At 42.9% G+C, this 16,997-nt stretch overlaps 1 protein-coding gene across 2 annotated transcripts in view; it reads right to left on the bottom strand.

The window, feature by feature from the left end:
* Positions 1-1,465, bottom strand: part of GYG1 (glycogenin 1) — a 54,201-nt gene extending 52,736 nt beyond the window's left edge. The window contains exon 1 of one of the 2 annotated variants that reach the window (XM_006874395.1): positions 1,376-1,465. In XM_006874395.1, coding sequence (XP_006874457.1) covers positions 1,376-1,382 — 7 coding nt within the window. In that variant the 5' untranslated portion in view covers positions 1,383-1,465. The remainder of the gene's footprint in view (positions 1-1,375) is intronic. The other variant, XM_006874394.1, reaches the window with a different exon arrangement.
* Positions 1,466-16,997: the final 15,532 nt, after the last annotated feature.

The following is a 16,997-nucleotide window of genomic DNA, read 5'->3' as shown; positions in this document are numbered from 1 at the left end:
AGAACAGCATTCCTCACCCCTGGAGGGCTATTGGCTTCCTTGAGTGTCACCCTTTTGGAAAACTCAAGCCAGGGACACCTGTCACTTGACCCATCAGACCCTGCCTGCACTTGCTTCTAATTAGCAAGTTCCTTCAACCAATTGTAAAATGGTAACATTTGAAAGTAGACCCCAACGATACTTAACAACCTGGGGTATTATAAATGTTTTAACTCAAAAGTGGTGCAGATTTTAGAGAATTGTGGAGAAAAGTTTAACATGTTATGGTTCAAGTATTCCAAGAGAAGCAGAGGGGTGGATTTTTTTTGCTCTGAAAAGAAGCAGGAAACATAGTAAGGCTAGCAAACATTACATACAGATCAACAGGAAAGACAAGCGGACAGTTAAAAGTCCTAGAGACGCTGACCTCTGGGCTACCTCAGCAGCTTTATTGGTAGTTCAATCGCTGTAATAATCCAGAGAGCGGGCTCAACAATACAGAAAGGACCAGTTACCTCGGAGCCTCCTGGTCCTCAGGCAGATCCGCCATGACCTCCGGACACCTCGAAACAAGTGTGGTCCAGCCAGCACCCTAATGGACGCTTCCCAGCTCCCCACAACCCGGCGCCCACCAAGTTAAACCCACAAAAGTGGAGTCGATTCCGACTCATAGTGACCCCACAGAGCAGAGTAAAACGTTCCCAGAGTGTTTCCAAGGCTGTAAATCTTCACGAAGCAGAGTGCTACATCTTTCTCCGTGCATCTGCATCGGCGGGTGAGTTGAACCGCCCACCTAGTGGTTAGACGCAAAGCGCATTAACCACTGCAACACCAGGGCTCCTCATTCTGATCGCAAAGGCCTAAAAATAGGCGCGGCGGCGACCAGGGCCCGGCCTGGCCAGGCCAAGCCGGGCGCCTATGCACCCCCCTCGCTTGCGGCCGCCCTTTCCGCGGCTCCCGCCCGCAGGCGGCGGGGGCGGCTCCCCGATCCCTATGCGTTCAGGAACCCCAGACTGGCGTCCCCGGGAAGTCGGCTCCCCACCCCCACTCCACCGTCGCAGCTGCTCCGCCCGCCGCCCGCCCTTCACGCCGCGGAGTAAGAGGAAGGACAAGGAGACGGAAGCAGAGCGGGGCTCCGCAAAGGGCCGAGGCGCTGCGGGGCTGTCCCCCATTACTGCGCGCCCCAGGGGTTCGTGGCGGGCGCTCCGGTCCCGGGACGGGGGACGGCTGCTGACGCAGGAAGCAGCGCGCTCCGCTGCGGGCAGCCTGCAACTTTGCCGCGGTCTTTCGCGGGGTTCGGAACTCCCCGGGGGCGCAGGGCTGCGGGGACTGAGCGATCAGGGGTCCTGGGGCGTAGCTGCAGCGGTGTAGAGCCCTTGAGCGGTTCGGAGCGTACCTGTCATGTTGCTGCCGGGGCTTGGGCGTCCGCCGCAGCCGCAGGTTGGTGACTCCGAGCTGCCGGGCACCGGGAGGGAGGGCGGCCGGCGAGTAGGCGCGGCGGGAGCCGAGCGTCAACCCGGGGCGCTCTTATAGCGGCCGTCACGTGGCCGCGCACGCTCCGGAGGCCGGCGGCATCCTCCCAGCTGAGCGGCTGGCTGGGGGCGACTGCCGGGGGAGGGTGAAGGAGGGGGTGGCTGGATATGGTACCCCCAGTTCATCCTTCTCCCCAGCTTCCCTGGGCCTGCCTTTTCAGCGTGACTTTCGACCCTAGTAGGACACCGCCCCAAGATCATGCATGCGCCTTGCCCAGACACCTGTACCCTCCAGGTCAGGAGCTGGAGAGGGACTTTGGGGCAGAGTGTGTGGCATCAGCAGGATTAACTTACAAACAAGCCAAAGAAACCAGATTACTCTGGTCATAACAATGTACGGGAGTCTGAGAGCTACTAGAATTAATGCAATATGGTGATTTAATTCCACTTTTCTCACCTAGAATTACAAATCAGCCTTTGTGTGCTCTTTAGTGTACTCACAATGGTTTTATGGCCTTGGCATAAAAATAGTCAACCATCAGTATTATTTATATTCTTGGAGTCATCTGTATCAATTAGATATTTAAATGCTTCATGTACTTCATTTATACCGACTCCCTGAAGTAGTATCTCATTTTACAGATGGGTATACTGAGGAGTCCTGGTGTGGGTGCTGTGGGTTAATGCACTAGACTGCAAAGCCGTTTGAACTGCAAGGTCGGCGGTTCAAGCTCACCGGACACTCCTCAGAAACCCTATACAGGATCACTGTGGGTCGGAATCAACTCGATGGCACTTAACAACAACAACATACTGAGGAGTCCTAGTGTGGCGCTGTGGGCTAATGAGCTTGTCTGCAAAGTAGGTTTGAACTGCAAGGTGGGGGATTCAGCTCACTAACTGCTCCTTGGAAACCCTATACAGAGTCTATGAGGCAGAACCCACTCAACAACAACACTGAGTTGCATAGGAGAGAAATTACCTGACTGTGGCCTTACAATGTAAGTTATTGTTAAGTGCCATCAAGTCAGTTCCAACCAGGAGTTTCCAAAACTGCAAATTTTTCCAAGAGAAGAAAGTTGTATCTTTCTCCTGCAGAAGGGCTAGTGGACTAGAACCTGTCACAGTCCAGTGCTTATCTTACAGAGCCACCACACTCCCACAATGTAAGTGGAGAAGGTAGAATTTGATCCCTGGCAGTTTGACTGCAACACCAGTTCTTTCACTGACAATGCCATGACATCTCTGGAACATAGAGAGCTACAAAGGTTGGTAAATTACAGTATCTGTTGTTAGGTTATATAGTTGTTTAGGTTAATCTGTTTAACAAATCTCAAAAACATCAATTTGTCAATTTTCTAGGATGTTGAGCAATATCTCTCTAATGTGATCACATACTTCACTGTTCCCATTCCTTCCACCTAGCTTGCACCCAGCAAAAAACAATAGGTAGTATAGGTTTCTGCAGACAACACACTTCTTGCAGGGAAGTCAGTTCCAACTTCTAGCCGTCTCAAGTGTGTCAGAGTAGAATTATGCAGCATAAGGTTTTCAGTGGCTTGAATGTTTGCAATTAGATCTCCAGGCCTTTCAGTCAGCAGCCAAGCACCATTTGTAGCACCAGGGAATCCCAGAAAATAATAGTGGCTCAGTAAATGCTGAATGGTGGTGGTGGTTGTATGTCATGGACCCTGTAAAGGGTTTCTGAGTTTGTCTTTACAGGGACAGAAAGTCTCATGTTTCTCCTAAGGAGCAGCTGGTAGATTCAAACTGCTGGCCTTGTGGTTAGCAGCCCAGCTCATAATCCACTATGCTACTAGGCTTCCTAAATTCTGAATAAGGAACCCTAATGATGCAGCGGTTAAGTGGTAGACTGCTAAACCAAAAGGTTGGAGTTTTGAACCCACCAACTCACCAGATGCTCCTTGAGACTGCTGTAAAGATTCAACCCAAACCAAACTCATTGCCATCGAGTGGGTTCCGACTCAAGAACGATCGTATGTAGGGTTTCTGAGACTGTCAGTTTTTATAACGCAGACAGTGTCATCTTTATCTCTCAGAGTGGCTGGTGGGTTTGAACCGCTGATCTTGAGTTTAGCAGCCCAGTGTCTACCCACAGCACTACCAGGGCTCCTTGCTATTAAAATTACCACCTTAGAAATCCTGTGGGGGTACTTCTAGTGTGTTCTATAGTTAGAATAGACTTGACAACAACTTTTTAAATTGTTAATATTGTTAACGTTGAATGAAGATTACAAATCTAGTTGGAAGCTAATCAGGAAGTTGATATGAGTTCATAAAGGGGAAAAGGCGCTTAAGAATAGGTGAATAGGTACCATTCTCTTCAAGCCAATTATTTTACTGTTTCCTCAAGTGTGGTCCTGGACCTCCTACATTAGAACTGCTTGGGGCACTGGTTAAAATTCAGAGTTCTGGGTCTGAGCCCAGACCTACTGAATCAGAACCCCAAATCAGCACTTTAAATAGTAGCCTCTAGAAGCCACTCTTAATTCCCTACCCCTTCCCTTTCCACTGCCAGGAGGCTAGTAATTAACATGGAGGACCTCCCTGGTTTCTTGGCACTATAAACTTCCTCTACAGGAAGTAAATGTATGGGGGTGATGGTTCAATGAATGGGTTTCCACTTATTCAAACCCTATAGACATAGAAGAATTGGAGCTCTGGTAGAACACAAAGTGTATGGTACTTTATTTGTAACTACGGGCAGTTCAAATCCAGCTGCTCTTGGGAAACCATATACAGGGTTGCTATGAGTTGGAACTGACTCAAAGGCACTTGACAACTACAAGAACAACAAGCAGAGGAGCTAAGCAGGGAGAGGTGCTTCCAGGTCAGAACTGCTCCTATCAGGATAGAAGAGTGAGATTTCCATCTTTCGCTTAGGAATTTTCCTGCAGTCCCATCCACTGTCATTGAGTCTGATTTCTAAGAGTAGAAAGCCTCATCTAACTCCTGATGATCAACGGGTGGGTTTGAATCACCACCAGTGCCACTGAAACACCTGATGCTTGAAACCCAAGTGCCCCCTACTCTGGGCTTACCTAGGGCTGTGGTGTTGGGGCTGGAAGGACAAAGTCATGAGGGAAAACTGGGAATAATTGAAACAGACCTTTTCATAGGGACATGCTTCCAGGGCAGATTATACTCAATGATCAGGGTAAGCAGGACCTTACTTCTCCTTACTTACTAATCTGTAGTAAAGTTTTACATGTGAGTTTCAGATAGGGTGAAATTCATGCGAAATTGTTCACCACTGATTAGTATGTAAACACAAGTAACCTTGTGCTTACCTTGCTTACTCTGTACTCCTTTCCGGTTGTATGCCACTGAGTCATTTTTGACTCAGAATGAATGACTCCTGTGGTTTCCATGGCTGTAAATCTTCATGGGAGCAGAAAGTCTTGTTCTTCTCCCTTTGGAGCATCTGATTGGTTTGAATTTTTGACCTTGTGGTGAGCAGTCGAATGCATAACCCACTATGTTTCTTTCCTTGTTAAGCATTGTAAATTTGAAAAGAGGGTTTGATGCTGTAGGAAGATGCAGTGGGGTTGGGAGAGAGACACATGCCAGTCATACGTGAATCAGAATCTGAAGTGGTGAAAAAACATGAAATTGTTCACTACAGATATGTAAGCACAAGTTGTTGTTGTTGAGTGCTGTCAAGTCAGTTCCGACTCATAGCAACCCTGTATAGGGTTTCCAAGGAGCAGCTGCTGAGTAAGCTCGTGCTTACCGTGGTTATAGGGTAATCCAACACTGAATGCTCCTCTTTGCTCTACTCCTCAGTATTTAAATAAAAGGGGTCACCATAACCTTTTTTTCTTGTGTTTCATGCATTTGTATAAACTGAAAGTTTACAGTTGGTATCACCTTGAACCAAATAGGATAAGAATTAGACTGCTAAACACAGTGGTTCAAACTAATCAGCCACGCCTTCATCATTGTCATCATGTGCCATGGAGTCGGTTCCAACTCATAGTGACCCTGCACAGGGTTTCCAATGCTGTAAATCTTTATGGGAGCAGAAAGTCTCATCTTTCTCCCAGGGAACAACTGGTAGTTTCGAACTGCTGACCTTGAGGTTCACAGCCCGATTCGTAACCACTACACTACCAGAGTTCCTTAGTCACTCCTTAGAAACCCTATACTGACTCAATGGCACTTAACAACACCAAACAATCTGCTCTTACATGTTGCTTTAATCAAGATTACTAATAATAAACAACTGCCCACTTTTTCTGAACTGCTCAATATTCAGTTTCTGTTGTATGTGAGAACAGAACTTCTCAAACTTCTTTGAGCATTAATTGCCTGGAATCTTGTAACAATGTAGATTCTGACTCAGTAGTTTGGGGTGTTCTTTCAGGTACTGCTGAGGCTGCTGATTTCGGGACCAACCTTGAATAGCAAGATGTTAGTGGTTACGAGTCAGGCTTCAAAACTGTCAGCCATTCTGTGGGAGAAAGAGGAGGCTTTCTGCTCCCATAAGGATTTACAGTCTTGGAAACCCTATGCAGAGTCGCTATGAGTCAGAACTGATTCCACAATACATCACCACCAGAACATTGTTAGAACGCTTTGGCTATAGAGGATAGGTATGTTAAAGTGGGGGAAATGTATGAGACTTCAGCTTCTTAATTCTTTATGGAAATTAAAGTAGCAGAGTATCTGAATCCCACAAAAAGATTTAAGTTAGAAAGACAAAGGTTTACTCTGCATGAATATACATAACGAATGTATGCCAGTTAATATTAAATGTTGTTGTTAAGTGCCATGGAGTTGGTTCAGAATCATAGTGACCCTGTTTAGGGTTTCTGAGAAGCAGCTAGTGACCTTGAGCTGTGAACCTTGCAGTTTAAACTGACCTTGCAGTCCAGTGCATTAACCTGCAGTGCCACACCTGGACTCCTTAATGTTAAATTTTAGCCATTTAAACCTATGCTAAATGATGTGTGTACTCGGCATGGATGGTCTAAAATTCATTTTTAGTTGACTTTGGAATGCATTATGTGATTTTTTGGCAGGATACTTACTTTCCTAATTATGTTTTGTCTAAGATAATGCTAAAATCAGTTTGCATTCTCATCAGAACACACAATAATTGATGATAGGGACAGCTGAAATGGATTCTAGAGCAGAGGGCAACCTGCTGGCCTGAGATAGTCCATGAAATAGATTAACCATATCTGGCCAGACATGGGAACTAACTAATTAAAATTTGCCCTTATTTGATAACACAGGAAACCTGTACCTGGAATTCTTGTCAGTCCAATTCTAATTGGGAACTTAGTTTCAAGAAAAATATCCCTGGAAGCCTGAAATAGCCCGTTCTTTACTTGGAGGCTGGAGTTCCAAACTCCACAGTGACAGTGTCTTGGTGACTTAATGATCCTTCCTTCCTTTCTCTCTTGTCTTTCTTTCTTTTAAAAAAGAGTTTTTGTTGTTATTAAGTGCTATCAAGTTGGTTCTGACTCATAGTGACCCTGTATAGGATTTTTGAGAAGCAGCTGGTGGGTTTGAACTGCTGACCTACGGTTAGCAGTCCTTTTCCTACAGGATCACACCAGGACTCTGTCTTTATTATTTTATCACATGCCATAAAATTCACCTATTTAATATGTATAATTCAGTATATTGGTTGTTTTGTTTTTTTTTTAAATATAGTCACAGAATTGTTCAACTGTCACCACAATCTAAGTTTAGAACATTTTCATTACTCCCAAAAAACTCATGTCCGTTGTTGTTGTTGTTAAGTGCCGCTGAGTTGTTTCTGACCCATAGCGACCCTGTATAGGATTTCCAAAGAGCAGCTGGTGAGCTTGAACCACCGACCTTGCAGTTCAAATGACTTTGCAGTTTGACGCATTAGCCTACAATGCCACACCAGGCCCATTGTTGTTGTTGTTAGGTGCCATCGAGTCGGTACCGACTCATAGCGACCCTATGCACAACAAAACAAAACACTGCCTGATCCTGGGCCAACCTCACATTTGTTGCCATGCTTGAGCATTGTTATTGTTAAGTACCGTGGTGTCGGTTCCGGCTCATAATGACCCTGCACAGGGTGTGTGAGGCTGTAAATCTTTATGGGAGCAGAAGGCCTCATCTTTCTCTCGTGGTATGTCTGGTAGTTTCGAACTGCCAATCTTAAAGTTAGCAGCCCGATTCATAACCACTACGCTACCAGAGCTCCTTGCTTGAGTATTAGCAATCACTTAAATCTCACTATCCTACCCTCAGCTGGAGGTAAGTACTTTCTGTTTGCATAGTTTTGACTGTAATAGATTTAGGTAGACCTTTGTGATTGGCTTCTTAAATTTGGCATAATGTTTTCAAGGTTCTTTCATGTGGCATATATCAGTATTTCATTGCTTTTTGTTGTTGAATAATATTTTATTACATGGCTATATCACATTTTGTCTATCCATGTATCATAGATAAAGATGTTGATGGCTATTTGGGTGGTTTTCCCCTTTTGGATATTATGAGCACTGCTTCTCTGAACATTTTTGTACAAGTTTTTTTGTGTGGACATATGTTTTCCTTTCTCTTAGATATAATACCTAGAGTGGTTTTGCTGAGTCATATGAGAACTTTATGTTCAACATTTTCAGGAACTGCAAGACAACTTTGCAAAATGATTTCCCCATTTTCAATTCCCATCAGAAATGTACAAGAGTTCCAATTTCTTCACATCCTAGACAATACTTGCTATCGTCCATCTTTTTTTTCATATAGCAATCCTAATGAGTTTCGAGTAGTGTTTCATAGTGATTTTGAATTATACTTCCCTAATTTCTAATGTCTCTGTTCCACGGGAAAAAGATGAGGCTTTTTGCTCCCATAAAGATTTACAGCCACGGAAACCCTGTACAGGGTCGCTATGAGTCAGAACCGACTCCACAGCACATATCAACAGCAACAATATCAAATGTCTTGGAGTGGTGCTGCAGGTTAATGCGCTGGACTGCAAAGTCAGTTTGAACTGCAAGGTTGGCAGTTCAAGTTCACCAGCTGCTCCTTGGAAACCCTATACGGGGTTGCTATGGGTCAGAACTGACTAGATGGCACTTAACAGCACCAACAGTGTCTAATGTCACCACCCATCTGTCAGTCTGTTGTAGTGTGGTAGCTTTAGTGTTTCTTTGAAGCAGGAAGCTATGCCACTGGCATTTCAAATACCGTTAGTTCACCCATAGTGGACACATTTTAGCACTGTTTCAGACTAAGACAGACTAGGAAGATCTGGTGATCTACTCTGAAAATTAGCCTGTGAAAACCTTAAGAATTACAGCACAGCACTGTCTAACTTGTTTGCTTAGCACACATGAGGAAGAATCATTCTTTGAAGTAGTGGGTCACTGAGGGCGAGAGAGATCCTTAGAGAAATAGATTAGTACAATAGCTGTGTCTTAGGCCAGGTTTTCTAGAGAAGCAAAACCAGTGAAACATATATATATATGTATCTATATTAAGAGAAGTTTATTATCAAGGAAATAGCTTACAATTGTGGAGTACCAGGTCTCCAGCGGAAGAGAGGGAGAGCCTTCCAATGGGAAGCTGGCCACATCCCAATCAAGCATCCCTTCTATTGACTGGCTGCTCATAGCCAATTATCTTAGAGTTAACTGTGCCTGTATTAGGTTTCATCACCATAGGAATAAGCACATCTTAACTGCTAAACCTCTGGAAATCCTGGCCTAGTCAAGTTGACCCAGAACCATAATTATTATTACAAGCCTCAACAATGGTCTTGAACGTTGGGAGGATGACATAAGATTAGGCAGTATTTCATTCTATTGTATATAATGTCACCACGAGTCAGAGTGTACTTCTATCTGTCTGATTACTAATGATATTGGAGCATCTTTTTATGTTCATATTTTGGACATATACTTGTCCAAATTCCTTACCCAATTTTAAATTTGATTATTTATTATTACTGAACTATGTTGTTGTTGTTGTTGTTAGGTGCCAGCGAGTCGGTACCGACCCATAGTGACCTTATGCACAGCAGAACGAAACATTGCCCAATCCTGGGCCAACCTCACTACTGTTGCCACACTTGAGTCCATCGATGCTGCCACTTGGCCAGTCCATCTCGTTAGGGGTCTTCCTCGTTCTCTCTGACCCGCCACTTTACCAAACATGATATTCTTCTTCAGTGACTGCTCCCTCCTGACAGTATGTCCAAAGTATGAGAGTGAAGTTTGGCCATCTTGGCCTCCAAGGAGCACTTTGGCTGCACTTCTTCCAAAATAGATCTGTTGGTTCTTTTGGCAGCCCATGGTACTTTCAATATTCACCTCCAACACCATAACTCAAAAGCATCGATTCTTCTACAGTCTTCCTTATTCACTGTCCAGCTTTCTCATGCATATCGCATGGCTTGGATCAGGCACACCTTAGTCCTCAAGCTGACCTCTTTGCTCTTCGACACCTTAAAAAGGTCTTATGCAGCAGATTTGCCTAATGCAATATGTCGTTTGATTTCTTGACTGCTGCTTCCATGAGTATTGATAGTTGATCCAAGAAGAATGAAGTCCTTGACAACTTCAATCTTTTCTCCGTTGGTAAGAATGCTGTTTATTGGTCCAGTGGTGAGGATTTTTGTTTTCATTACATTGAGATGCAATTCATACGGAAGGCTGTGCTCTTTGATCTTCATCAGTAAATGTTTTAAGTTCTCTTCACCTTCAGCAAGAAAGGTTGTATCATCTGAATACCACAGGTTTTTAATGAGTCTTCCTCCAATCCTGATGCCACATTTTTCTTCATAGAACCCAGCTTCTCAGATTAAATTTGCTCAGCATACAGGTTGAATAGGTATGGTGAAAGAATACAACCTTGTCACACACCTTTCTTAATGTTAAATCATTCAGTGTTTAAAGGCAATGGAATGACATAGATAAAACTCTGAAAGAAAAAAAAAATTCCAACTAAGAACCACATATCCAGCAAAACTGTCCATCAGATATGATGGTGAAATTAGGTCATTTTCAGACAAACGAAAATTAAAAGAATTTGTAAAACCCAGACCAACCTTACAAAAAATACTAAAGGGAGTTCTTTGGACAGAAAATCAATAACAGTAACATACATGAGACTAATATACATGACAGTATGACCTGCACTCAACCCAGATATAGAAAGAAGTATGCAAAGTAAAACAGACAAATAAGACTGAAAATAGAGAACCAGAGATACAGTTGCAACAGCAACAGCAACAACAAAACAACCATAAAGTATAAAGAGAGAATAGTCCAGGTTTAGAACTTCCAAATGAAGATGAAATCAAATAGATTTTAAGAAAAAACTGAAATTAAAATAAACCTAAGTGTAATCCTCAAAACCAGACTAAGTCTAACCTTAACCCTAACCCAACAATCACCTCTAACACTAACCCTAGTCTTAACTATAACCCTAACAACAAAGGAAGTCCTAGGCCTAGCCAATAGTTAGCAATAGTCCCAAACCTAACCCTCAATCATTACTCCTACCTACCCCTCAAAAAATAAATAAAGCTCAAGTAAAAAAACAAAAAAAAATTCAATGTACTAAAAAGTGTTGGTGAAAAAAGTTCAAGGATATCTAAATACATGAAATGATATCCCATATTCATAGATCAGGAAGTCCTGGTGTGGTGCTGTGGGTTAATGCGCTGGACTGCAAACTCGGTTTGAACCGTAGTTCAGTGGTTCATGCTCATCAGTCTCTCCTTGGAAACCCTATACAGGATCACTATGGGCTGGAATCAACTCGACAGCATTGAACAATTCATAAATCAGAAGATTTAATATTGTGAAGATGTCAATTTTGCCCAAATTGATGTACAGATTCAGTGTAACCCCATCAACCAGCTTGCTTTATTGCAGAAACTGACAAGCTGAGCCTAAAATTTATGTGGAAATACAAAGGACCCAGAATAGTCCATTAAAAAAAAAAAAATGTTTTACTGTGAATTCTGTGATAGTTTAAATGAAGAACATTAGCTTTACTTTCATCCTATTGTGTATTGTTTCATTGCCATGATTACAATCCCCTCCATGCATCATCAACCAGCCAAAGGGTATACCCTGCAAGTCTGCCCTCCAGTAGTCCGCACACAGCCCCTCTCCGTCTCTGGGTCTACCGTCAACATCTCTGCCTGCATCTCTGGCGTCTCTGTTTCTCTGGGTAGGGTCCCGCACTCCACTCTTCTCCTTTGATGGTCCCAGAGACTTCCACTCCTAGACTGCAAAGTCGATCACTCCCTTCCTTTTGCTACAAAATATCTACCTTTACATTGTCAGCAACCCTCACAGTCAGTCCTGATAACAATTATTCACTATTGTACTACAGGAGACCTATCCTCATCTCCTTTCATCAGCCCTGCCCAGACAGATTGGATACTATTCAGTGGAGATTCTACCTTCCTTCATGCCCTCTGGATCTAGGCTCCCTCTTGAAAGCTTGTAAGCCAGTCACTTCTTGCCTTTGTAGGCCCCCCCCCCCATTTTGGGTGGCCAATGTCCAAGTTGCCCATCCTTGTCCACTCTGTGTATGGAGGGGGTGGGAATGATCCTCGCTTTAAAGATTTGTTCCCTCTTTTGAGCTACTGCATCCATAGGTGTAGGTCAAGTTCATCAAATTATATCAGATGACTCTTTTTTTCCCTCTTGTTTCTTCTTCTAGTTGAGCTCTGATCATCCAGTCATTGAAGCCATGTCAAGTGGGTATTATCTGCAAGTGTGGGTGTTCTTATGCATATGCCCTCTTTTATCAGCTGGATGCTTCACTCTCCTCTCTAGTCCTATGTGACTATGTCACTGACCCTGAGCCCAAGAGTCCCAGGTCTTGCCACACTGCTGGCCAACCAGGTGCCCACCTGGGTTCACAGGAGTCTATTGAAGGTTTTAGGGCTTAGCTCGCAGCTTCATTGCTATTTTTCCCTCACTTGCCCTTATCGGTGGTGAATGTGGTCACCAATCAATGCACATGTCTGCTCGTGTATTCCCATTGAGTTTTAGTTTGGAAGGGAGTTTGCCCTGAGGGGACCCGACCACTTGCCTTGATGTCTCCTGGGTGAGCAACTTGCTTGTTCTTGTAGTAATCAGTCAGACCGCCATTATTGTTTTGTATTTTTCCTGTAGGTCTTTCTTTCAAGAAGTATCTTCTGTTCTTCTAGCTGCTCCAGGCTGGTCTGCATGTCCTTTCAAGTGGAAATTTCCCACCTCAGAAGATTCTGGATCAGGATCAGGATTCCACCTATGGTCTTTTGTAATGCAGAGGCTCTGCAGGAAACCTCCTTCAATGGGGAAGTAGCCCCATTTTAGGTATTCCAATCAGTTATAGGCAGAAGACAGACTTACAAGCTTTCTATGGTGATATTTCTGGCTATTCTTTCTCTCTCTCTCAAGTGTCTATTTTATAATGGCATGCCATGGAAACCAAGATTCAAAAGACAGCCAAGCATCTTAATATTATTTCCACCCCTTTGCCCATTCCAAGCATGTCTCAATCTTTGTATCCCAGAGCTCTGTTGTTCCAAATTTGTGCATACATCATTATTTACCTCTGTCCCACTTAGCCCATGCAAACCTGCCTAATTGTTTTCCCATCCACCTTATTCTTCCATTCCCTTCCCCCTTCTTGTGTATTGCTCCCCTCCCTAGCACCCAAACTATCTGTGCTCCACCTTTCCCTCCCTCCCCTCACCCCACTCCCCACATCCTGGTAACCAGCAAAGAATCCCTCCCCCCTTGAGTATGGTTTCTTTTTCTTAGTCTTTTACAGTAGTGGTCCTATGCAGTATTTCCCCTTTTGTGACTAATTTCACACAACATAATGTCCTCAAGGTTCATCCATGTTATGTGATATCTTACAGCTTCCTTGTTGTTCTTCAAGGTAGCACAATATTCCATTGTGTGTATGTACCACAGTTTGTTTATCCATTCTTCAGTTGATGGGCACTTAGGCTATCTCCATCATTTTGCTATTGTAAATAGTGCTGCTATGAACATTGGTGTGCATATATCTACTCATGTTATGGCCTGTATGTCTTGTGGGTAAATACCAAGTAGAGGAATTTCCGGATCATAAGGTATTTCTATTTCCAACCTTCTGAGGAAGCGCCATATTACTTTCCAGAGAGGTTGGACTATTTTGCAATCCCACCAGCAATGCAGGAGCATCCCAATCTCTTCACTTCCTCACCAAAATTTATTGTCCTCTACTTTTTTGACCCACCACTCATCTGTCAGTTTGTCATACTGTGGTGGTTCGTGAGTTGCTGTGACTCTGAAAGCTATGTCACCAGTATTTCAAATACCAGCAGCATCACCCATATTAGACAGGTTTCAGATGAGCTTCCAAATGAAGACAGACTAGGAAGAAGGAGTGACGAACTACTTCTGAATATTTAGTCACTGAAAACCTTATGAATAGCGGAGAAACACTGTCAGATATAGTGCTGGAAAATGAGCCCCTCAGGTTGGAAGGCACTCAAAATATGACTGAGGAAGAGTTGCCTCCTCAAAGTAGAGTTGACCATGAGGGCATGAATGCAGTAAAGCCCGTGGGAGAAAATCCCGCGGGACCTTCATTTGCTGATGGAGCACAACTCAAAATGAAGAGAAACAGCTGTGAACATCCATTGAAAATCGGAACATGGAATGTACCAAGTATGAATCTGGCAAAATTGGCAGTTGTCAAAAATGAAATGGAATGCATTAGTGAGCTGAAATGGACTGGTATTGGCCATTTTGAATCTGATGACCACATGGTTTACTATGCCAGAAATGACAAATTAAAGAGGAATGGTGTTGCAGTCATTGTCAAAAAGAACATATACAGATCAGAATTTAGTTTTATTAGTTCTCCTTTGTAGGTAACTTAGTTTTTCCCGAGCTGCTCTAAAGATTATTTTCTTGTCTTTGTTTTTGAAAGGTTTGCTTATAAGACATTTTGGTTCTGTCCTATTTGGAGGTTTGTTCAACTTCTTGAAAGGCTGTCTTCTTGTCTTTCATGATGTAAGGGAAGTTTTCTTGCAGCAACTCTTGGACATATTCCCTTTGTTTTTTGGTCTAGACCTGTTCTGGAATTCCTGTCACATGTAAATTATTTCTGGGAGTGTCACACATACATTTAAAATTTTCTTTGGATTTTTTTGTTCTTTTTTTCTGATTGTTCCTCTGTTGTTGTTGTTGTGTGCCGTTCTGACTCATCATGACCCTGTATAGGGTTTCTAAAGAGCAGCTGGTGGGTTTGAACTGCCAACCTTGTGGTTCGCAGTCCAGTGCTCTAGCAGATGGTTATTGAGAGATTTTTCTTCAAGCTCAACAGTTCGGGTTTCCATAGATTTAATTATATTTCTTTGTCCTTTAAGTGTATTATCAATTTCTGAAGTCAATCTTCTGGCTTTCTAATTGCTGATTTTGTATGATTCCAATTTTTTCAATTATTTTGTCAATTTGTTTCCAGATTTTTTCCCACAGTATTGTCGTTTTCCTTGATTTCATCTGTAGTTTTTTTTGGATTTTTTTCTCAATCCATTGAAGTTGCATGATTAACATTCTTTAAAATTCTTTATCAGATAGTTCTGATAACATTTCTGGTGTTATGTTTTCTGACTCTGTATCTTGGTGACTTGTTTGACGCATTCAGTCTTGTTTCTTTGTGTAAGCCAAAATTATCTGTTTTCTTAGGGACATTGTGTTATCATATTTATATTTAGTTGATGATTGTATATTGATGTATTCTCAGGCACTCACCACTTGTCTCCTGGTAGATGTGGTACAGACCAAATGTATGAACACAGTTAGTTTTCTGTTTACTGTGCAGCATACTTCTGAGTAGGTTCACATATCTCCAGAAGCAGGGACTGTATGTGTGTAACCTCAGGCAGAGCAGAGGCTGCTAGATGGGAGTGCCATTGGCTGCTGGATTGGCGAGGGTGGGACTGACCACAGCCCCATCTATTAGGGGGGCATGAAAACAAGGGAGAAGAACACCTCTTTGCTGCTAACCTCTAGCTGATTCCTTAGTCTGCAGACCATTGTACCATCAACTGTGTGCAAAACCCGAAGATGGCCACACTGCTCCACACCAGCCCATAATCCGCCCATTTTTCTTCTTTCTGACTGCTCCTATTCAGCTTCTTCTTCCAGTCAGCACTCAAGTCACCTCTCTGCCCTCTCCTCTGATCTCATTGGTCTCCAATGTCTTTGTGGCAGAGGGTCGCCTCAGTGTGTCTGCTTACTCCGCCATCTTGTCCCAGACTCCTAAACTAATCTCAGTACATTGTTTTTAAAAACACACAGCAAAACCCTCACAATATGGTCTGTTAGCTACATAACCTCCAGGGGTATAACAACAGATTTTCACATCTGCAAGAAATTTTAAATTTATACTCGACTAAAATTTGATTCTCGGAATGCTTCATACATTAGCAACATTGTTTTGATCGCTTACCATTTTTACAGAACTTTACTTTGACATTATCATTCATAGTAACTAACACTTATCTGATGCTAAGCTTCTTATGTATAGTAACTCATTTAACCTCTCTAACAATCTTATGAGACAGGTAGTCTCTAAGCCCCACTTTAGATGGGAGGCACAGAGCTTACCCAGCATCATACAGCTACACAGAAGTGGAATTTGAGTCAGGCAGCTTGTATCTAGTCTGTGTGAGTATATGCTACCACAATATTTGCAGTCATATAACTATCACCACAATCATCCCCAAAAGTCAGAAAGCTCCCTTTTGTATCTTTGTGGTCAATACTGTCTCTCTCCTCCACCCTGGCCCTTGGCAACCCAGCACAATTTTACTTTTTTGTCCCTATAGTCTTGCCTTTTCTAGAATTTCATAAAAATGCAATCATTCAGTATGTAGTCCAGTGTATCTGGCTTCTTTTATTCAGCATAATGCATTTGAGATTTATTCATGTTGTTGAATATTTATTTCAATGGTTTGTTCCTATTTTATTGTGGAGTTGAATTCTTTTGCATCCATATAGTACAGTTCATTTACCAGCAAATGGACATTTATGTTATTTCTACTTTGGGGTTTTATGAATAAAGCTGCCATGAGCATTCGGGTACATGGAGGGGGATTGTTGGGCTTTGTAATATGGCATATTTAGCTCTGTAGGAATGCCAGTTAGCTTTTAAAGCTAATTTACAAATTTGGATAGAATAAGCAAGAATTGAGGTTTTGTCTTTATTCAAAACTTATTGTAGCCTTAGATTATATGAAGTCCTGGTGTGGCACTGCAGGATAATGTGCCTAGCCGCAAGGTCAGTGTGAGCCACAAGGGCAGGGGTTCAAACCCACTAGCCACTCCTCGGAAACCCTATACAGGGTTGCTATGAGTCGGAACTGACTTGATGACACTTAAAAACAACATCAACAAGATTATATGATATTGGTTCATAGTATATCAGAAGAGATGAAGATCTTTGTGTCTATGTGTATAACTGGAGAATTACTTTCCTGCAGCGTGTCAAATGCTTCTGTTTATACACATGTGCTCATAGGAC

Source organism: Chrysochloris asiatica, unplaced genomic scaffold, assembly GCF_000296735.1.
Source record: "Chrysochloris asiatica unplaced genomic scaffold, ChrAsi1.0 scaffold00274, whole genome shotgun sequence".
NCBI classification, from domain to species: Eukaryota; Metazoa; Chordata; class Mammalia; order Afrosoricida; family Chrysochloridae; genus Chrysochloris; species Chrysochloris asiatica.
This window is presented reverse-complemented; position numbering and strand designations above follow the sequence as displayed.